The 23033-nt window shown below is 40.6% G+C and overlaps 1 protein-coding gene across 1 annotated transcript in view; it reads right to left on the bottom strand.

Moving 5' to 3' along the window:
* The window catches only part of EXPH5 (exophilin 5), a 72848-nt gene that overhangs the window by 10929 nt on the left and 38886 nt on the right, over window positions 1-23033 (bottom strand). The window contains exons 2-4 of the mRNA XM_065882640.1: window positions 14761-14921; window positions 12757-12919; window positions 5614-5659 (exon numbers count right to left, since the gene is read on the bottom strand). Of these exons, the coding sequence (XP_065738712.1) occupies window positions 5614-5659; window positions 12757-12919; window positions 14761-14921 (370 nt within the window). The remainder of the gene's footprint in view (window positions 1-5613; window positions 5660-12756; window positions 12920-14760; window positions 14922-23033) is intronic.

Here is a 23033-nt window from a genome sequence, read left to right as displayed (position 1 = left end):
TAATCCCCACTCTGATCTAGGAAACCAGAGATTCACAGACACATGAATAAAACCCTGGAAGTGGACCAAATTCTAAAATAACTAAGAAAGCAAAGTATTCTACTTTGTATCCTGAGCACCTTGCATAGCATCAGCATATAAGAGATTGACTCATATTTACTGAACTGAATTCAAAGACGATGCTTCCCACAATAATACTTCCCACTTCTGAACTTCTCCAATACATTTTTGTACACTCTTTTGATACTATCTTATATTTGAACAAAATTACTCATTTATTCAGTTTTCAATATACTTTAAAAATATCTTCTCTCATTTGATCCTTAGAACAAACTTGTGAAATAGTTAGGGATTTTCATTCCCATTTTGCAGATGAAAAAACCGAGTCTCAGTTAAGTACCTTACTCAAGTCACAGGAATAATAAAAGGTGACACTGGCTACTGACACTCATATGATCTGATCTCTAATCCTATTTTCTCCACTACATTGCTTTGTATTTTTATTTTACTAATGTACATTTCTTCAATTAGGTGGTAAACTCTCTGAAGACTGGAACCTTGCTTTAAACATTCCATACCCTCCACGCACACAGTTATGGATTGATTTTCAATATACCAAGGTAGAAAATTACATATATAGGATTTTTAGTGAAGATTATTACAGAAATTGAGACACTGAATATTTACAATATTGACTCAATATAGCATGTCTGAGGTAGCAAAGCATAATGGTTAAGCACATGAATACTAAACAAGTCCAAATTCTGGTTCTCTCTCTTAAAAGCTGTACAACTTTGGGCAAGCTGCTTAACGTTTCTGTTCTGTACCTTAGTTTCTTTCTTGGAATAATGAAAAAAAAAGACAAAAATGCAACAACACTCCTCATCTGATAGTGGTGTTGCGAGGATTAAATGAATTAATAGTTGTAAAACACTTTAGAATGGTGTTTAGCACTTAGTAATTCCTCATCGTTAGCCATTACTAGTCTTCTGTGGTTACAGAGAATTTCCTGGAGGACTCCTGCAGGTACTCGTAGCGTAATGAGTTAGAAAAGTGTCCTACAGGATTAGAGGCCAGAGTCTCAAAATGCTGGCTTTAGGGTCTCAGTTACATTCTTAAACATGGTACACAGAATATGCTGAGCAAAAAAAGGCCATTTTTCCAACCCCAATTCACTCTACTGATAACATCTGCAATTCTGACATGATGAGACAAACAAACCTCTGTCATAGAGTAACCTCAGACTATCTGAGAACTTCTAGGGCAGCCAAACCTGTAGAACAGCTGTTGGAACTGAAGCCGAAGCTCATGGATGTTATCAAATGCCTTGATAAAGTCAACAAGTTAATTTTTCAAGGTGTTCTTGAATTTATTCTGCATCTGTTTTCCTGCAAAGGTCAAATCCAGCATTTCACCTTGTGGCTTAAAACCACACATTCATTTCTTCTTTCAGTTTCTGAGTACTCACGTTGTGCCAGGAAGTGGGGATACACAGGTGAGCAGGTATGGTCCCAGTCTCAGGGAGCTCGCACCAGCCTAGTCTGGTTATGCCACATTGGAGGTATGTTTCTAGGGGTACAGAGCTGGCATATCACCTAAGAACAGACCCAGCCAGAATTTGTTCAGAAATAAGGAGTGACCAAGTGGCCAAGGCCATACAGTTTGTCTGTTCTCGGAGATGGCGGCTACTTTGATTTTGGATTCCTTGCCTTTAAGGAGATGGTTCTCAACTGAGGTCAATTTGCTCCTCATGGAACATTTGGCAATTTCTGGAGATAGTTTTGATTGTCACAGTTTAGTGGAGGAGAAATACTGGCATCTAGTAGGATGCCACTAAACATCCTACAGTTCACAGGAGAGGCCCCACAGCAAAGAATTATTCAGCCCAAGATGTCAGAAGTGCTGAAGTAGAGAGAAACTCTGAGCTAGAAGATCTCTAAGTTTCTCTTGTCAACCTAAATAAAAGGGTAAACTGAGGCAAGATCGAGAGATGAGTTTATTTAGCAATAGCAGAGGACTTGCAATTTGGGACACACAAACTGTAGCGAGCTGCAGGCAAGTCTGCTGAGGGTTTGGGATAGGCTGTACTTGGGCAGGGAATGTAAAGAGGGGAGAGTTCAATTCGAGTCTGTTAAAACAGACTTATATACACTACCAAATGGAAAATAGATAGCTAGTGGGAAGCAGCCGCATAGCACAGGGAGATCAGCTTGGAGCTCTGCGACCACCTGAGGGGGGGATAGGGAGGGTGGGAGGGAGACGCAACAGGGAGGAGATATGGGGAAATATATATATGTATAGCTGATTCACTTTGTTATAAAGCAGAAACTAACAAACCATTGTAAAGCAATTATACTCCAATAAAGATGTTTAAAAAAGCCACACAAATGGAGACCAGCTTTGAAAATTTCCTGAGCAGACAAAACCAGTCCAGTCTTACAAACAAAGCTCAGTTAGCTTATTTTGTGAGGCCAACCTGACCCAGATCATTTTTGTTCATGCCTCTGGAAACCATAAGCAAAACTTTGCAAAGTTGATAGGAGGCAATCCCTGACCAATTCCCTGTCATTTAAGAAAATTCCAATATTATTATCAGTTTTCTGTAAATCAGGCATTTATGGGAAATCAGTTTCTCGGTCCTTAAGTTTTGTCTTCCTCAGGGAACATGTATCAGATTTTCCATTTTACGCAATGTATCCTCTGGTTCCATTTTATTTATTATTTTTATTTTTGTTTTTTTTGCGGTACACGGGCCTCTCACTGTTGTGGCCTCTCCCGTTGCGGAGCACAGGCTCCGGACGCGCAGGCTCAATGGCCATGGCTCACGGGCCTAGCCGCTCTGCGGCATGTGGGATCTTCCCGGACCAGGGCACAAACCCGTGTCGCCTGCATCAGCAGGCGGACTCTCAACCACTGTGCCACCAGGGAAGCCCTGCTTCCATTTTAGACTGAAATTCTTTCACACATTCTAGCTCTAAAAATTCTGTTTTCTGAAACCCTTTGCTTCTTTTAAGCTGATGTAAATATTTATTTATTTATTTTTGGCTGCATTGAGTCTTCGTTGCTGTGCGCGGGCTTCCTCTAGTTGCGGCGAGTGGGGGCTACTCTTCGTTGTGGTGCACGGGTTTCTCATTGTGGTGGCTTCTCTTTGTTGCAGAGCACGGGGCTCTAGGCGCGTGGGCTTCGGTAGTTGTGGCATGCGGGCTCTAGAGCACAGGCTCAATAGTTATGGCGCACGGGCTTAGTTGCTCCGCAGCATGTGGGATCTTCACAGACCAGGGATCAAATCCATGTCCCCTGCATTGGCAGGTAGATTCCTAATCACTGCGCCACCAGGGAAGTCCCTGATGTATATGTATAAATAGCAGCTTCCTTCTCTCTCTTTTTAAAAAAATATTTATTTATTTATTTGGCTGAGCTGGGTCTTAGTGGCGGTATGTGGGACCTTTTAGTTGTGGCATGCAGGCTCTTAGTTGTGGCATGCAAACTCTTAGTTGCACATGCATATGGGATCTAGTTCCCTGACCAGGGATCAAACCCAGGCCCCCTGCATTGGGAGCACGGGGTCTTAACCACTGGACCCCAGGGAAGTCCCAGCTTCCTTCTCTTTGAATGGAAGGTCATCCAAGCATGTAGTACAACCTCCTACAAAATGTTGGAATCCCCCTTGTACAATTCCTGCTAGGCTACCAACCAAGTGAGAGGAAGTTCATTATCTTAAATCTTGGCAAGAATCCCTGTGGCATCAAAGGCCAGATTCCAGCTCTCTGCAGGTTAAGGGGATAGGACTTTCATGGATAAATAATGGAGATCTACATGTTATACAAAACTCTTGTCTTCAACAATCGTTTCATTATTTTCTCTCTCCTACTTTTTATAATAGCTATTAACTGGGAGCTGCAATCATCGGCTTGAGTTTCATTTATATTCCCAGTTCTTACTTTTTTAGATTGACATGCTCTGAGCAGTAAAATGGTTTAAGCCAAGCAGCAATTAAGAGTGCCAAAGAAGGATATCTACTAATCCTCAGACTGGACTTTCAAATCCCAAGAACTCCAGATTAGCTCTCCTGTTTTATAACTTCTAGGTGCTCGCATTTCTTTTTATGTTCCTCATTTGTTTCAGACCCCATGGCTCTTAAATGGGAAAGGAAGGTTAGCTCTGAGCACTTCTCCGAGGAAAAGCAAGAGTACAGAAGCATCCTGAAGTAGGGCTCTGTTCTTTTAGAGAACAAAGCTGCATGTGTGCCAGTTCAGTCCACTGCTCAGTTAAAGGAGAGTCTGCATGTAGCGAGCAACTGGGGCTCATAAACAAACAGGTCTTTGGGGCTATTGGAGCTGTAGGCATTTTTGACTTCTGGCTACTGAGTTAACAGAGCCCTGGGTTTTTCAATCCTGATTATACCATTTTCCAGTGTGACCTTGAGCATGATCTTTAAATTCTCTGAACCTCAGTTTCTTCATCTTTAAATGGGAATAATAATAGTACCTACTTCATAGATTACCTCTGGGGATTAAATGAAGTGACCCATGTCAAGTACCTGGATGATAGCAAATTCTCCATCAGAATGTAGCAGTTGTTGCTGCTGGCGTCATGGTTGGGGCTCAAGCATATAAAGGAGAGAAAGTAGCATTACTCTGAAGAAGAAAGGAGGCTCACTTTTATTTGTGAAGTAAAGAACCTCTGTTTATATGCACTCCTCACCAGAATTCTATCTCATGCTTTTTGAAAAAAGAAGAGAAAGGTAGATATTAAGACTAAGGGCCATCAATTGAGAAATGCCTCTACCTTCCTCCTGCACTCTTAGGTACCTTCCAAAACTCCGTCTTTCTTTCATCTCCAAACCATATGAGTTACACACGAAGACACAAGTGTGTGTAGATCAAAAGTCATGACAGCAAAAAAGTAAGAAACAGAAAACTTAAAGCTTCTCAATCTTATAAGCATGTGAACACAGAGGTAAATTTAAATTTAAGCCCTTTAAGTGGAGGTCCTGTTGGGTCAGCCCCCTCATGTGAACCTGTTCTGTCCAAATGCATCTCACCTATCAGTGGTTTCCTCTTTGAATACAAATGAAGATCTTGCCCAGAATAGGTCTAGTGCAGACCCACACTGGTTTGAAGTTTATTTGGAAATTTTCAAAGCTGGTCTCCATTGATTTTGACAGACTCAAACTGAACTCTCCCCTCTTTACATTCCCTGCCCAAATACAGCCTACCCCAAATCCTCAGCAGACTTGCCTGCAGCTTGCTACAGTTTGCATGCCCCAAATTGCAATTCCTCTGCTATCCCCAAATAAATTCTTCCTCTGTCCAACATTTTAGGGCTGTACAGGACTGACACATGGTAAAATATCAGAGATACTAACGCTAGTCTCTGTGGACACACAATGGCTTCACTCCTCCTGGCAAGCCTGCTGTTTGAGTATTTTAGTACCACAGCCAACTGGAAACAGATCACAGCTGGGAAACTTTGAACTCTGTAGGAGAAATCTAAACTTCTCAAGGAAATTTCGAACTGTGCCAATGAGAATTCTATTTAAGTAGGTAGCCAATCAGGAATTACATTAATTCTGAGTTCTTCAGCATAACCTTTAGTTCTTCGGTTACTTACCAAAGCAGTTCCCCTCACAGACACAGGAGGTATGTGGTCGTCACATCTGTGAAAAGAATTTGAAATAACTTCTTTGAGGAAGTGCCTAACTTTTGGAAAATCAATAGCATGTTTGCTATTATATCTTGATATCTTGAGAAGATATATTTCTGATGCTTAGTAGGGAGACATTTCTTAGTGCACTGTTGAAAAATCTTTCAGAAACATTTTCCTATTCTTGTTTAGGATCAATGTTTTACATCTTTGTCACTCAGGTAGCCAAGAAAAATTACACAATAGTGGATTTGTACTTGAACATAGCATGAAGACAATTACAAAAACAGTTATATTTGTTGAGTGTTTACTGTGTATCAGGCAGTACTCTCATGCTCTATAGGCATGTTATCTCATTTAAATACATCGCTCTTGTCAGGTGGATACTATGACAACTCTCATTTTATGAATTAGAGAAGTTAGAAGACACTGTACAAGGTACATAGTGGCTGAGCTCAGAGCCGGCCACAGGCTGACTGAATCTAGAGCTCTCATTCTTGATCAGTATGGCACACAGAATTTTCTTGTAAATGGGAAACAGATTTTCTGCTTCTGTACATTTTTATTTTAAAGAGAGAGTAAGTCAGAACCAGACTCAACAATTCTTAAGGGAATTTTTTAAAAAGCAAACCTTATAAAGATGACTTCAGGATGCTTATTTTTATACATATGCCTTATTTATTATGAAATTATCTTGAAGGAGAACAATTATGCTTTTACTATTTATGCTGCTTCTCTAAAATTCAGTAGAAGGTGAAAAATTTTAAAGACATAGGTCCAAAATTGAGATAAATTTTGATTTTTTAAAATCTATAATCCTATGCCAGGGTGTGCTGCCTGAATTGCAGCTTAAGAGTTAATAGACCATAATGACTCAGAGCTCTTGTATGAAATCAAGTCCTCTCCTTTGCTAAGAGAACAGCAAGATGGAATCAAGAATTAAACAAACTGAGACGCTAGGTCAGATCAATTTAAAGTGGCAAGATGCAGTTTTCCTTCATTCAAACTCCTAGTTGCTTCATGGTTCTTGAAAGTTGAGCATAAAACCTGGGAGGCCAAGCAATTTTATATTTAAAAGATACCAACACGTACTTTATAGTTTAGCTCAAAATTTAAACAGAAATTAAAATATGGATTTTTTTCATATTATTTTGAAATACCAGCTCTACACTAATAATATTTAGAAGTTAAAATACTGTTTTTATTCATATGCTTCCTTTTCATACAGCTTTATTGAGCCTGCAAGCCTTCTACATGCTACGCACTATTTTGAGTGCTTTGGAGGAAATAAATATGCCTGAGATAGAGACCCTGTTATCTGAGACGCTTTATGATAGGAAAGATTAGATACACAAAGAGCCAAAGTGCAAGCCACAGTGTGAAAAGGACAATACAGACAATACAGAGGCTTAAGTAAAATATGCTGAAAATGCAGAGGGGCCGGTGAGCACTTGCCGAGATAAATGGGAAGGCAACAGGGAGAGAAGGTGGTGGTTGAACAGGTATGAGAGGAAAAGAACAGCAGGAGCACAAGCCTGAGATGTAAGAGAGTAAGGGAGGCCGGGAACTGGCAAGTAATTCAATTTGCCTGGAGCCAAACTGTCCAGATTGTGAAGATTCTTTCCGGAGCCCTGTGGAGCTGCCGGCTTCATGGTGTCGCTGCACAGCTCAACACTCTCATCAGCTCAGTCAGGCCCCTGGTCTGATTTGGAGTGAAGGGAGCAGGGGCAACAATCAGTTTCTGAGGGTAGCAGGTGGCACAATTGGGACAGAGTGTCACCGAGTGGGAGGGTGTGCTGTGAGTGGGAGGATGCATGTTCCCTGACAGTGTGCAAGGCCGTGTGGATTTAGGTTGCAGGCAGGGTATAGGACTCAGGAGGCTTGGAGGCCCAGAGTCTCCATGGTCACTTCCAGGCCCACCTTCAAGTTAATTTATGTTTCTTCCACTGAAGAAACATAAGTATGCTTCCGCTTGTAGAGTGAATAAAAACAACAGTGTAATCACAAAAGCTATGCTGGTTAAAGTCCCCTGGACTGGGTGATTTCAAGAGATTGAAAGCTATCTCACCTGCATTTGCTTACAAGTCCTACTGAGCCATACCTTAAAAATCTCTCACATATATTCCCACTTCACCAGCTATAGGTAGAGCAGTTTCTCAGCCTTGGTACTACTGGCGTTTCTTCTGTGTAGTGGTTTGTCACATGCGTTTAGCAACATCTCTGACCCCTACCCACTAGATGCCAATAGCACCCACCCTTCAGTTATGAAAACCAGAAATGTCTTTAGACATTGTCAAGTGGCTTTCAGGGTGCAAAATTTCCCCTGCTTGAGAACCACTGTGCTAAAGTGATTTTTCTAAAATGAAAATCTCATTATGTCACTTCTCTATTTAATGAAAAAATATATATACAATATGCACACACGCATGAAATACACCAAAATAATTAGTGTTTGTCCAGGTCAGTGGGTGGGGGGTGATTTTATCTGTTTTATATATATAAAGGAATGCATATACATACATAATATATATAATAAGGAGAAAAAGTGATTAAGGGCTCCCTGCTGTCTACAGGATCAAGTCCAAGCTCCTTAGCATTGCATGTATAAGGTTCCTATGTTCTGGCCTTTGCCAGCTGCTCCCACCCCACCTCTTATCAGTCTCACCTTATACTTGGTCACTGAACCTCAATGACCTAGATGAGTTCTTACTTTTTTCCAGTCTCTGCATCTTTGCTGTATCATTCTTTCTGCCCAGCGCAACCTCCTAACTCTTAATTGCCTAGCTCAGTCCTATGTGTCCTTCAGAAATTGGCTCTCTTTTTCCAGGAATGTTTCTGTATCCTCCAGTCTGAATTAACTGCTTCTCCTATAATGTTCTCATGGCAGGAATACCATGCATCCACCACAGCACTCACCATATGATACCATAATCATCAGTGTACTCGGCTGTCACCCAGGCTGTCACTCAGAGGTCACCCCTGTGTGTTTTCTAAAGAGCATCCCTTCCTCAAGATCCTTACCGTCATTTGCCAGAAAACTGCCATAATGAATATACGAATAAATCCATGATGATTGTGATGTGATCAGCACTTCCTAGAGTTCTGCCCAACCATACGCAGTCATCTGGTGTTCCCTACTAGATTCTAAAGTCCTCCAGGTGGGGACTTTGCCTTATTTTCACGATTTTACCTCTAGCACTAAACACAGTATCCGATCCAGAGTAGGACTTTGATAAATAAATGAAAGAGAAGCTATCACCTCAGCTATTAGTACCATGCCAGGAATTCTGATGGTCCTTGCCATAATGGGGGTAGAAAGCTCTGCCACCATGGCTCCCAAACCTGGATGAGCATCCAAATATCCTAGGGAATTAAAAATAAATAAAGTGTTCCACTTCAGACCTGAATCAGAATCTCAAGGCTAGGGCCTGGTTATCTGTCATTATTTTAAAATGCTGATGAAATTCTAATAATGATCAACCAGATCATCTGGGAACCACTCCCTTTGTCATGCTTCTCCCTCCTGTCACCACAATCCTACTGTTTATCTGTGGACACCACACCTGGGATCACCGAAGGAGAATTTCCAGAGAAGGATTTTGCTTACTCTGATCTCTCCTTTGATCTAGGTGTCTTACATGCCTGTGTCCTCCAACTGAAGCCTAGTCACTTAGCAGGAAAAAGGAAGGCAGCATAGTAGGACATTTGGAAAGAGAGAAAAAGGAAGAGTGAGAGAGACAGACAGACAGAGAGAAAACAGAATCCAGGGAAAACAATAATCTGCCTTTTAAACTTTCCAAAATAGCATTTGATCTTTTGCTTATGTAAACTGGACTGCCTAGGCTGTGTACATCCTATGATAGATGAGGTAAATTTGGGCACCCACCAGAACTCTGCATCCTCAGGTAAAAAAATCATCTGAAAGGAACAGGGTAGTGGGCAGGCATACCCTCACTCCAGGAGAGCAGTTGTCACGCTATAATCACAGCTGTGTGGTGAGTACTTACTGTATGCTATACATTGTGATGGTCCTCAAAGGAAAGAAGCCAACTTAAATTTAACTCTACATGTTACTCATGAGTCTTATGAACTAGTTCTCTTGTACTTCCACTTTGCCCTAGTCCTTGGGACTACAACAAAGGAAAGTGTAGAGGGGAAAACAATCAACATCTCTAAAATCACCATCATGAACTGGTGGCACATGGCTTCATAGCTTTAAGAATGTGTGTAGACATGAAGGGGCCCCTTTGCAGGGACGACTTCATTGTGGAGTGTGTTGGTGCATGGAACAGAGGGTGGCACATCACCTCTTCACAGTGAGGCATACATCAATGGAATAACTGGGGGTCTGGAATAAGAAAAAGTAACTGCAGATACTGCTGGGCAGCCAGGAAGGCTGCATTTATAAGCTCATGATATACACTATTAGGTACTTGCTGAACTATGTGGAGGTGATGGAGTTACTGAAATTCTGTGGCAGGGACTGAGCACCATATCTCAGGCAATAAATACCCCAAAACAAGACACAAGGAAACATAACTTACAGGGAAATAATAGGAGAAAGATACACAATCCAGTCAGCCCTCAGTGTCCACAGGTTCTGCGGATTCAACTAACCACAGATGGAACCCTGGTTGGCTGAATTTGTGGCTATGGAGGGCTAAATGTACATTTTGTATAAGATACTTGAGCACCTGTGGGTTTTGGTATCCACAGGAGGTTCCCAGAACCAATCCCCCGCAGATACCAAGGTATAATTGTATATGTATGTTTTCTTGAATTTTTGGCTAGCAATAAATGAATTAAAACATTAATGGAAAATTTTCTTTGTTCCTGGGTTGTGGTAGAGTCATAGAGAGTACAGTTCAATCATTTACAAATAGGATTAAAATAATAATGGGATAATTTGGGAAGTACATAAATTTGGGAGGAGAAACTTCAGTAGTCATATTTGAATCAGAAATAGCAAAACTTTTTGCCTTTTCATTAATTAATAAAGTCACTATGTTCCCATGGTTTTCTAGGGGTTAGCTTTCTTTCTGTGATTTGCAGAAGATCCTCTTAAACTGTTTTGCTGACTTGTTCTCCAGAGGACAGGACAAAGTTGAGTCTTGCTGGCTTCAGCAAGTAGAAACCTGCCTTGCACAGGATGACTGTGCTCCCCTCTGGGGCCCTCTGGGGCTCTCTGTCAGTTCCTCCCACTGCACTTATAGGCAAGGAGGAGCTCCTGAACCAGAGTCTGTATGCTGAAGCTTGATTCTGTATTTTGAAAAAAATCAGAACTGCCTAAGGAAAAAAGCTCTACTTAAGAATAAAGGGCCCCTCAGAATGTATGACACACAATTTATAGTCCTACCATAGTACTATGCTCCCTTAAAAACACCCTTCCCCCAGCACACACATACACATTCAGGATTTAGATCCAGATATTTAGGTCACATTCATATTTAAAAATAAAAAGGGCATATTTTCATGTTTTATCTTCTGAAACCTATTAGGAGTATAAAACAGTGCCTTCATTACATTCTGCACCAGCACAATTATTCCCACTTACGGTTTGAACATAAAATGTATTTAAAGATGGCAAATTCTGAAAACTGTAACACACACACATGCTTAAAGGATAAAATTTGTTTCATTTTTGTATCCTGTGTTTGGCTAAAAGACAGCTACAAGTCATTTTGATATTTAAGAAGAACAATCGCTAAACAGAATTTTGCAAGAGTTTCATTTTTTCTATTTGGTCTATAACTAAAATACATGATACCCAAAATGAAGATTATAGAACTTTCATCTTCTTTGATCCACTTTGGCGCAACTTACAATATGAGCTTGGAAATAACTTGTCAATAGAGTTAACAGTTTCCTCAACTTTTCCTAGTTTACTAATGTTAGATTGTTCAGCTACAATAAAACTCTGTCTTGAAGAAAATTACCTAAAACACAAATTACATCATAAGTCTCAGCCATACTACACATAAGGAATATTTCTTTTCTCCTTAAAAATAATATTTCCTATAAAGGAAATACTCCTCAATTTTTAATTCCCAAATGAGAGAATTACTAGTGTTTAAAACATTTTTTACAAAGAAAAGCAACTCACTATTTGAAGAGTATTTCCTCGTAAGTGACTCTGGTGGAAACGATCACATAAATCTACATTTTGTTCAGCTCTTCACTATTTCATCAAAGACAAAAACAGCCTCAAGTGAAAGCTGGAAGCAAAACCCTTCCATTCCCCCAAGAGCTCCTCTACGAGTCAGGAGCCTCATTGCGTGCTTCACCAAGCTGCTTGCTGCCTGTTGTTTTTCAGCAAGAGTGACCTCCAACACCTTTTATTTAGAGCTGCAATGCACTCTTAATGGCACACATGGAACACATCACGTGCTAAGCCAACACCTTAAGAGGGTGGGAAGCTTTTCAAGCAGGAAGACATGCTGAAAATATTTAGCAGTCAGCAAATTGCATGTAAGCAAAGCCTTGCTTGTTTTTCACAAAACAATCCAACAACGTAATGAGTCAAGATGAACTGATTTACACAGTTCTCAACTGGGAACCATCTGGAACAATACCTCCACTGTTCTCAGAGCTTCCCCTCCTTCACCTTAAGTTTAAATTCCAAGCAACTACAGAGGAATGGCTGTCCTCAATATTTTTAATGATGGTAATATATTTTTTCTCCATTTCATAATTCAGTTTTTCTCTACTCTTTGCTCATCTCATTTATGCTCATTTACTCTTTATACTGCAATTCTCCTGACACACATACTCCCCAAGTAAGGAGTAGTTTCAATTTAAATGTAACTACTTGACCAGGGCAAAGACCAGGCTCTTGGAGCAGTGGAGAAACTGTCAATAATTATTTCTCAACATTTAATCCATTATTCACTATGTCCACCTCCTGAGACCTGTGCAGTTGGTTAGAAGCTGGATTTCAGATGAGCCCAAAGTTTCATAAGAACTTTGTCCCTTTGAGGGCTCAGCCCTGTTTCCTTTGTTACTATCTGAAATTAAATTCTAAGAACATTAAACATTCTGAACACAAAACAGGCTGGTGGGCTCTGGCATCAGATAACTAATGAGCTGTCACAGGAGCTGAGTTTAACTCACCCTTTCTCTCCCAGTGGTTGAAGCTTTAAAGTCTCCTTTCTGGATTTTCTGAATGAGAACAGAGAAGCAAATGATGATCTGAAGCTCAGCCGAGAAGGAACGGATGTTGGGTTTCTTTGATTAGGTATATTTTTAGATCTTGATGTTTGTAATTCCATAGGATCTAAAAGAAAATTGTAAAAATTTTGCATGATTAATATTTCCAGGTAAATACTCTTGGAGAACTAACACCCCCACCCATGCAGTCTAGGAACGCAAGCATCCCCACATGAAGACCTCGGGACTAGGGGGGGCCCTGTGCCTCTTGGCTCTGCTGAGCGGAGGGGCCTCACTAAGAGTGGGGCATCTTTCAGTAGGTGCTGGGGCCTGCAGCTCTGCAGGACATCCTTCCTCTCATACCGGCTGGGACACTTTCTCAATGCGCTTTCCCCATGGCAATCCAAGGCCAAAGGTAGTGTGTTAGGGACCTCATCCGGTTCTTGTGCTGCTCTTAACTACCCCATCCTTCAGAAATTTTTATTTTGGTCCTTTAAAAACATAGTGATAGGGCCTCCCTGGTGGCACAGTGGTTGAGAGTCTGCCTGCCGATGCAGGGGACACGGGTTCGTGCCCCGGTCTGGGAGGATCCCACATGCTGCGGAGCGGCTGGGCCCGTGAGCCATGGCAGCTGAGCCTGCGCGTCCGGAGCCTGTGCTCCGCAACGGGAGAGGCCACAACAGTGAGAGGCCCGCGAACCGCAAAAAAAAAAAAAAATTAAATAAAAATTAAAAAAATTAAAAAAAAAAACACATAGTGATAGACTACGTGACTTTTCATACCAAAGAAAGTAAAGGAAAAGGAAATTAAGCCCTTTAGAGTGCTCCTTATTCCCATTAAAATCTCTGTGCATATGTATTTGCTACATATATGGTTTATATGTGGGTATGCATGTAATATAAATATGTATAATATATATGTATAGATAATATGATATTATAGATGAGTATTAAAAATTCTAAGCCATGCTCAACATATACCAGTTCCATCATACTGTAATACTTTTGGACATGCTGAGTTTTTAAATGAGGAATTCAAGGTAAGGGGAAATTCATCATGGTATATATGGGGTTAATCTAAAAATCTGAATTGTGAACTTTTTAGATAAATTTCTTTTTTATGGGAGTTGCAAAATATTTCCAATATATAAGTTTAGATATATTGTTACATATTTCTCAATGTTACTAATGTTAGTAACATATAACAAAAGCAGTCAATGTGACTCTATACACTGTTTTACCACTTAAAATTTCTAAATGCACTTTGTTATTCTCAAACAGTCCTGAGAAAGCAGTTTTTATTATCCTCATTTACAGACTAAAAAATAAGTGATTGGTGAAGGTGAGAGACATGCTGGTAGTCACAAAGTTAGAATGTCCAAGGAAGGCATTTGTTTGAGCTCATTTTTGGGGTTTAAGTTACCAAAGTACCAGAAGGGTGGCAGTTTCTCTACCACCTTCCCCCTCCTAACCCCCCTCATGTCCTGTTCTCCTTTCCCTCCCTTCCTCTGTGTCCCCCTCCTTATGCATCATCATCCCATTTATTTACATGCTTACTGTGTTAGAGTTCAGTACTTTATACGTATTATTTTATTTAATTCTCACAACCACCCTGTGAAGTAGGTATTATCATACCCATTTAAAGATGAGAAAATTGAGGCTTATAGAGAATAAGAATAAGTAATTTGAACAGAGTCACATGAATTCTGATAGAATAGAGAATATAGAGACAAACAGAGTGGAGATTTGAATCCAGGCCCTTTTTGATACTGATGCCTGTGTTCTTAACCATTGTGCTATCTTACCTGACTCTAAAAACATACCCTCAAGACAGTACAGTCCATTTTCAGTTCACTCTTTTTATTGTGAATTTTGCCCCTTATGATTTAAAAATAATCCTGAACATGGATTGGTTAAATTGGAGATCCCACTGAGCCTTTATCTACAATGAGGTGTCCTAAGTTCTCACCATTTTCTGCCATCCCCTTTCTCAGTCTGTATGTAACTGGTTGTTTTAACATTTGGCTAACATCTATTTCATTGCAAAACTTTTTCCTTTGAACTTCTTCAAACCATTCACCAGTTACTCCTTGAAGCCATCTGATATCCCTCTTTGTCTTCTGGAGTTTGCTGAAATAAAACAAAAATATCAATGCATGCTTTAAATTTCTTTGCATGAAGTGCAAACTCGTGATGGGTCAAACTTTACCTAGTGGAGGAGTTGCATAAACTATAAGTCCAGGGGAAAAATTGGCTGTAGTCGGAGTTTCCTCTTCACCACCATGGATGTATTTTGGCTGTAATCATATAAATTCGATGACAATCTAAAAGTGTCTGCTAGTAGTTGAAATAATCAAGTTGCTGAGGACAATGTGGGTTGAGCATTGTGCAAACCTGACCTAATAATGCAACTGAATGATAGATACTTTAATGACATGGGGAAACTAGAATATTCCAGTTCTGATTACGCATTCATTCATTCGTTAATAATTAGATGTTTATTGAGCAATGTAGGCAATGGGGATTCAATGGTGAATATAACAGATAGGGTCCTTACTTGCCCATTCAGTGGTCAAAGAGAAAAGCTTACATGCAGAAAAGAAATTGTTGAATGTAATGGTCTTAGATAATGGAATTCTTTAAACACACAGACACAAAAGCCCATGAATGAGGACATGGCTAATGCTCAGTAGTAAGGGCAGTGCGATTTGAGATGGATAGGAAAGGTCATCCAAAGCACAGATGTGTCTGACGCACACTTCCAGAGTGCCAGAACTGAAATTCTGCCATTATTTCTTTTTCCTTCTCCCCTGCCCTTACCTGCTTAGTCTTCTTTCAAATGAAAATGCTGCTCTAAGTCAGTAGTTAAATCATGAGTTGTGATTTTTTTTTTTTTTAAAGCAGATCATTTGCTCCATTTCAGGAGGACCCTAGAACTGTTTGGAAATGAGAGAATATTCAATCCAGAGGGAGACTGCCCTGGACTGAGGCAAATAAAGCAGAAAGGGGAGTCTGAAGAACATAATGACAAATTTCATCAAGTGGTCAGTTTGACAAAGCTCTGATGAAAAAGCCAGGCTTGTTGTTGGGCCCCAAGCTCGAGAAGTTCTGCTGTTATTTATTTATTTATTTTGCGGTACGCGGGCCTCTCACTGTTGTGGTCTCTCCCGTTGCGGAGCACAGGCTCTGGACACGCAGGCTCAGCGGCCATGGCTCACGGGCCCAGCCGCTCCGCGGCATGTGGGATCTTCCCGGACCGGGGCACGAACCCGTGTCCCCTGCATCGGCAGGCGGACCCTTAACCATTGCGCCACCAGGGAAGCCTCAGTTCTGCTGTTTTGGAAAGAAGTTCATGTGACTCCGCAGTTGCCCTTTATCCAGGGTCCTCTGTGAAGCACAAGTGTTAGAGAGTTTGTATTCCTAAGAAAGTGGTGAGCAAGACAGCTGCAGAATGGCTAATTTGGGATTAAAGGCAATGAACTCTGATGGTTGCAAGTCAGGCTCCTGCTTGGGGCTATGATACTGTCATTTTATAAAATAATCAAGAGGGAAGCCAGAGGCCATCCTGCCCAGACTTGCATTTTCAAAAGCATTACGCAGCAGTCATCATGTCTAATCCGCATAATTTGCATTGGTGCCTCCCATTTTGCCATTGCCATCCCTCTGACACCTGGTCACTCCTGTCTCTATTGCTACTATTTCTTACTAACAGACTAAGAGACCACAAGTACCTGCTTCTAACCAGTACTGGCTGCCTCCAACTTATTACTACCTCATTTATTAATGTCATATATATATATATATATATATACACACACACATATACATACATACATATATATATATACACATATACATACATATATATATATCTATATATATATATATATTTTTTTTTTTTGGCCACACCTCACAGTTTGCAGGATCTTAGTTTTCCAACCAGGGATCGAACCCGGGCCCCAGGCAGTGAAAGTGCTGAGCCCTAACCACTGGACGTCCAGGAAATTCCCTAATGTCCCACATTTGTACATGATCTCTAGTTCCTCAAAAACCCTTCCAAATTATCAGACCCCAACATTCAGCAGCATCCCTGCCCCCTTCTCAACACATCCTTCTCATTTCAGAGGACAGTCAAGCTACCCGACTTAGGAACTCTCTAATAAACGTAACTTTATTATTTTTTCCTAAAGCCTCCATATAACATTGACTCTCTTTTAAAATAATCACACTTCATTTAATTTCATCTCAAGCACTCATTCCACACTTGCACTCAAATCCATCACTGACTGTTTCTTGTTAACATTTGGCCAATGAATTCAGAAATCTGTACCTCTATGTGAATACTCAGACAGTGTGAATTCTACTCCAGGACATGTATCTTAAAGAAATACCCTCCCACTCCCCACCCCCCGCAAAGTACATTAATTTAACTGAACATTATGCAGTTGCTAAAAATAATTACTCAGGCAATGTAGCATGTGACATAACATGAAGCAGAAAAAACAAAGTACAACATTTTATCTGTGCTTATATCTATGTGAAAATGATGCACCCATTTAGACACACTAGGGAAAAAAATCAAACACCCGGTCTCTTAGAATACAGTAATTACAGGTATCAATTCCACTTTTAATTTTTGTAAAATTATGTTTATTCGATAAGTACAATATATGTTTCTTTTTAATGTGAGTTTTTATTTATATTATCATTTTACATTATAATGTTTCTTGTAGATAGAGAAAAAAAATCAGTCATATTTTCACAATCCTAATGCAATCAATATTGCCCTTTTGATGTGATCTTTTCCTCTGACTTTTCACATGGTTGTAATAAAATGTATTAAATATATATTTGTGGAAAGCCTCCTGCAGAGAAGATGCAGGGATACAATGGCAAGCAGAGCTGATATAGCTACTATCCTAGAGAGCTTACCACCTAATGAGAGAGACAGATATGAGTCCAATAATTATACAAATATAAGATAACAAAGAGTGGTAAGTATGATTTCTTCATTCAACACATGTTTGAACTCTGGGCAAAGAGCAGTGAACAAGTCAAGTCCTTGCCCTCATGGAATTTACATTCTGTTGGGGTAAGAGTGGGGCAAACAATAAAAAATTAAACAGGTGTTATGAGAGCATATAACAAGGGGCCCTGCTTATATGAGGCAGAAGCAAATATTTCCCTAAGAAGATGACATACAGCCTGAAGGATGTATCTCAAATTTATTGAGGTATAATTGACATTATTATTTAATTTTTAAAACTTTATTTTACAACATTAGTTTCAGGGGTACAACATAATGATTCAATATTTGTATATACTGTGAAATGATCACCACAATAAGTCTGGTTAACATCTGTCACCACACATAGTTACAAACTTTTTTTCTTGTGATGAGGACTTTTAAAATCTCTACTCTCTTAGCAACTTTGAAATATTCAATACAGTGTTATTAACTACTGTCACTATATATAAAACCATATAGTGGTTATATGTAGATACATGAAAGGGCAAAATTTTGAAGAAATCCAGTGGCTTTTAAAGCAGAAGTATTCCAAGGATGTCAGGGAAGTGGGTGAACATGTACAGCCAAGAGTGAGAAGATTCAAGGGTAAGGTAGTAAAAACTGGCATTGTGTTTACGTATTACTAAATAAGTAAACATAAATAGTTCTGGCCCTTGAAGTAAGGATAACCCAGGAAGGGAAACTATGAATGACATAAAAGTCTACTCTAGGTATTACTCTAGGCATCAGTAATTTACCGCCTTAAGCTTTATATTCCCATAAGCCCTGTGCACTATAAAATACAGTCTGTACACTTGTAATGGTTGACTGAGCTTCTTGTACTAAAATAAAAGGAGCACACCAATTGTAAAACCAGTGGTGTAGACTCATTTATTTACTTAAAAAATAAAACATCAAATTAGCTCAACATTAGCAAAAAAGAAAAAAAAAAACCTGAACACAAAGCAGGGGTATCTTGATGTATGAAACTTAAAAAGACAATATTTTAAGTTTCAGCTAGACTTAGTCTGAGAGAGGTGACAGTTGCTTACAAATGGAGTTGAACCAAGTTCATGGCCAGCCTGTACAGGGCTCTTCCTCATCTATTTTGGTTTGTTATATATTCAGCCAGTCATTTAGAGCACACGGTCCACTTTACACCCAAGAAAATAACCTCAGGGTTACAAAGGACATACAACATACATATAGACAAATCACCAGTACACAGATTATTTGCTTCATTAGTGCAGCTTGACTCAACATATCACAAGGGACTGCTGTCTATACATGTAATTTGTTCTACCCCTAGGCTGATTAACTTGACTAAACTAAATCAGGTCTTTTCTTGCTGGGCCATAGTCCCAGCCCTCTGCTCCAAGTCAAAATGCTCTTTCTTCATTCACAGGAATCTTAGTCTGCTGTGGGCTGTCTTTTTCCATTCTAGCACCTGCTGAATGAGTCTGTCCTCTGAGGTTCCTCCTTCTATGTTAAATTTCTTTTCCTTTGTTTTCCATCCTTGAGTAATGAACCCATCTCCCCATCTTCCTTGTACTCCTCCACTGTGCCCTTGCCTTCCTTTGCTACTCACTTTTCTTTGTCCACCTTTTTCTGAGCAGGTCTCTGTCCTCATCTCTATTTTGATGACTAATTATGTACTAACCATTGAGAATGTGCTCAGTAAATGATACACAGTTGTCTCTTTATCTTCCAGTCTTTGGCCCCACTTGTCTGCTCCCTGAGAACCAAACTCTGGCTTGTTCTTGAGCTGCCATCAAATAGTAGAAAGAGCACTGAATGAGGGTCAGGTTCTAGCTGGTGATCTTGGCCAAATATTTAACTCTTTTGTCTTTGTCACCTGTGAAAGAGAGTTAAAGGCACGGTAGGTTGTTTACAAAGCAGGCGTCCATGGTTCCTTTCATGGCAGAAGGTATACTCCTTCGTAGAGTGACTTTGTCCCTCCTCTGCCCCCTTGAATCTGGGCTGGCCTTGTGCTTGCTTAGACCAATTGAAAATGATAAAGTGAAATTGTGAGGCTTCTGAGCCTAGGCCTCAAGAAGCCTTGCAGCTTCTGCCCTCTCCCTCTCGGAATCTTGATTCTCTGGTCTGAAGAAGCGGGGGCTAGCCTCCTGGAGGATGTGTTCATGTGCAGAGGAGGACCCAGCGGAGTGCTATCACCAATTGCCAGAGATGTGAGTGAAGCTTTCTTAGACCATCCAAATGCCATCCAGCTGCCAGACGACTGGAGCCAAGTGAGTGATCCCAGGCAAGACTAGGAGAACCACCCAGCTGAGCCCAGAACAAACGGCTGTCCCTTAGAATTGTGAGCTAATAAATTGAAGTCATTTTAAGCCTTTAGGCTTTGGGATGGTTTGTTATGCACAATTTTTAAAAATGGACACAGATGAGATTATCTGGAAGATATCTTCTCAGTAAATCTTCTCAGTAAATGATGAGAAGTCCTGACCAAAATGTATGGTCAGGACTTCCCTGGTGGTGCAGTGGTTAAAGAATCCGCCTGCCAATGCAGGGGACATGGGTTCGATCCCTGGTCTGGGAAGATCCCACATGCCGTGGAGCAACAAAGCCTGTGTGCCACAACTACTGAGCCTGCACTCTAGAGCCTGCGATCCAGAGCTACTGAGCCTGCATGCCACAACTACTGAAGCCCACACGCCTAGAGCCCGTGCTCCGCAACAAGAGAAGCCACTGCAATGAGAAGCCTGTGCACCACAACGAAGAGTAGCCCCCTGCTCGCTGCAACTAGAGAGAAAGCCCACACGCAGCAACGAAGACCCAACACAGCCAAAAATAAATAAATAAACAAAATGTATGGTCAAAAGACTCATCATTCTCACATCAGAATTAAATCATTGAGAAATCTTATAAAAACTGAAAAGGGGTTTAAAGCATAATCAGGTCAATCTCCCTGTCTTCAGGTGAAATAATAGCAATAACAAATAATAAGGGAAGATGCTATATATTGAGCACCCACCCTCTCCCAGGATTCTGCAGTCATAATCCTCACAATGCTGCACAGGTATTGCTGTCCTCATTTACAGAGGCCAGCAGGCTGGAGCTGGAGAACTGGGATGGGTACTCATGCCTCATTTGCACGTCCATGGCCTCATGACCTATCTCATTGTCTCTGGGTACTATTAACCCCATTAATAAACAATGCAATTGATATAAGCTCAAAGTGATTTTTCCCAATTAAAAAGGTGACAATGAGTATTCAAATGTGATTGAGAACAGTCAGACAAATGTTGAAAGCAAACAAATTCCCCAGACCAGAAAATAGGAATTACAGCTTCTATTTTCTTGTCAGAAAAATCTCAAATTTGTCAAAATTGTTCCCTTATCATCTCCTCTTGCCAAGGGCATCAATTCCTCTTTTGGCTGTTCTCACTTTCCTTTCATCTCCTCAATTCACATTTTTTTCTCCACTTTTCTTATTTCCTTGGTTTCTGTACACTTATCAGTTTGCTTAGCTGACCTTCCGGGTACATAACCCATCTTATTACACTTTATTCTGCCTTCCAGGCAGCTAAGCATCCTTATCTCTATCAACCATCTACTCTTGCCTTCGAGGACCTCTTCCCAAATATTCCCCAAATCCCTCACCCTATCCTAGTCTCACAGGTTCAGTCATCAGTAAATCCTAGAACGAATTGTTCAATTACACTGAATCCTGTAAAAGTGGATTTGTCATCTGAATTGTAGGAGATCAAAGCAGCATTAAAGTTTGCTTCCCACACAGGAATTCAAACACATTTTTGTTTTATATTGCCTAGCAACCACAACACACAGAAAAGCACAAATGAGTGCACGGGGTGGGAACTGTGTCCAAGTCGCAGCATAAACATTGAGTTAGTGTCATAGCAGACACAGGATCAGTCTGTCCAAGCAAGGACCTTTCAAACCCTGAAACCCCAAGGAAACTCACCATCTTGGGAAAGTGTTGCCCTTTTGTTTTCCTGCTCCAGAAAGGTGATACTTCCAGGTCCAGATTTCTTATCACTCATGATCTAGGGAAAGCTTTAGGACAACTACTGTGAGTTCTCAGCCAGGAAGAGGCAAAGTAAAGAATGCAAAAGCCCTGGTTCAGTGGTTGTAACAGCAGCTTTACAATCCAGGTCCTGGCCTCTCCTCTCCCTGTTTGCTCTTCTGAAAAGAATTGTTTTTTGACAGCCATGGCCCCTGATATCAGAGGCTATTTTTTGGCTCAGCCCATAGCCAAGACTCAGAAAGGGCAGAGATTAGAAAAAAGCAAGCAGGTGTATTGAAAAAATGTGTTCTTTTGATCATAGAAAAGTTAAAACATAGAAGGAAGTCTAGAGGAAGGGAAACTCAGATAAGGAAAAGTGATGCAAGCAGGAGACAACAAAAACAAAGAGTGGCAGGAAATAATGGCACCAGCATTCAAGCCAAGCTAGATAATAAAGCCCATTTAATCTCCCTGAATGGCTGTCATTGAACCAACCGAAAATAAAAGACAACCTTTTCTATGTTTAAAAAATTGACCTGGGCTTCCCTGGTGGCGCAGTGGTTGAGAATCTGCCTGCCAATGCAGGGGACACGAGTTCGAGCCCTGGTCCGGGAAGATCCCACATGCCGCGGAGCAACTAAGCCTGTGGGCCGCAACTACTGAGCCTGCGCGTCTGGAGCCTGTGCTCCGCAACAAGAGAGGCCGCAATAGTGAGAGACCTGCGCACTGGCGATGAAGAGTGGACCCCGCTTCCCACAACTAGAGAAAGTCCTCGCACAGAAACGAAGACCCAACACAGCCAAAAATAAATATATATATTTAAAAAATTGACCTGTGCAATCTTCTTAAATGCTTATTCTCATGTGACACAAAGTCACAACAAAAGGAAAAAATAATCTAAGTAACATGAAGGATGTATACTTCCTGTACTGGTTCAGATCACAGTGAGTCATTTCTTACTGATTAATCACTCTAAGGAAGGTGCCATAGAAAAGACGAGCTGTACACACTAAGGCCAAACTAAGAGTTTAAGTGCCAGCCCCTCATCTGGCCTCAGGGCTTTCTGTCTTCTTAGGTTTGTCTTCTTTCTTTCTTAATCTATTTATACCTTTTACCCAAACCACCTGGGAAAACATCCATTTTCACCTCTATATTTGCCAAACGGTATTGAATTGCTTGCCATGCTCCTGTTGGTTTCACTCTCTGTCAGCTTCTTGAGGACAGGTATTGTGTCTCATTTCTCTTGGTG

This window comes from Phocoena phocoena, chromosome 8 (genome assembly GCF_963924675.1).
Source record: "Phocoena phocoena chromosome 8, mPhoPho1.1, whole genome shotgun sequence".
NCBI classification, from domain to species: Eukaryota; Metazoa; Chordata; class Mammalia; order Artiodactyla; family Phocoenidae; genus Phocoena; species Phocoena phocoena.
The sequence above is the reverse complement of the archived record's forward strand: the minus strand, read 5'-3'. Positions and strand labels throughout refer to the sequence as shown.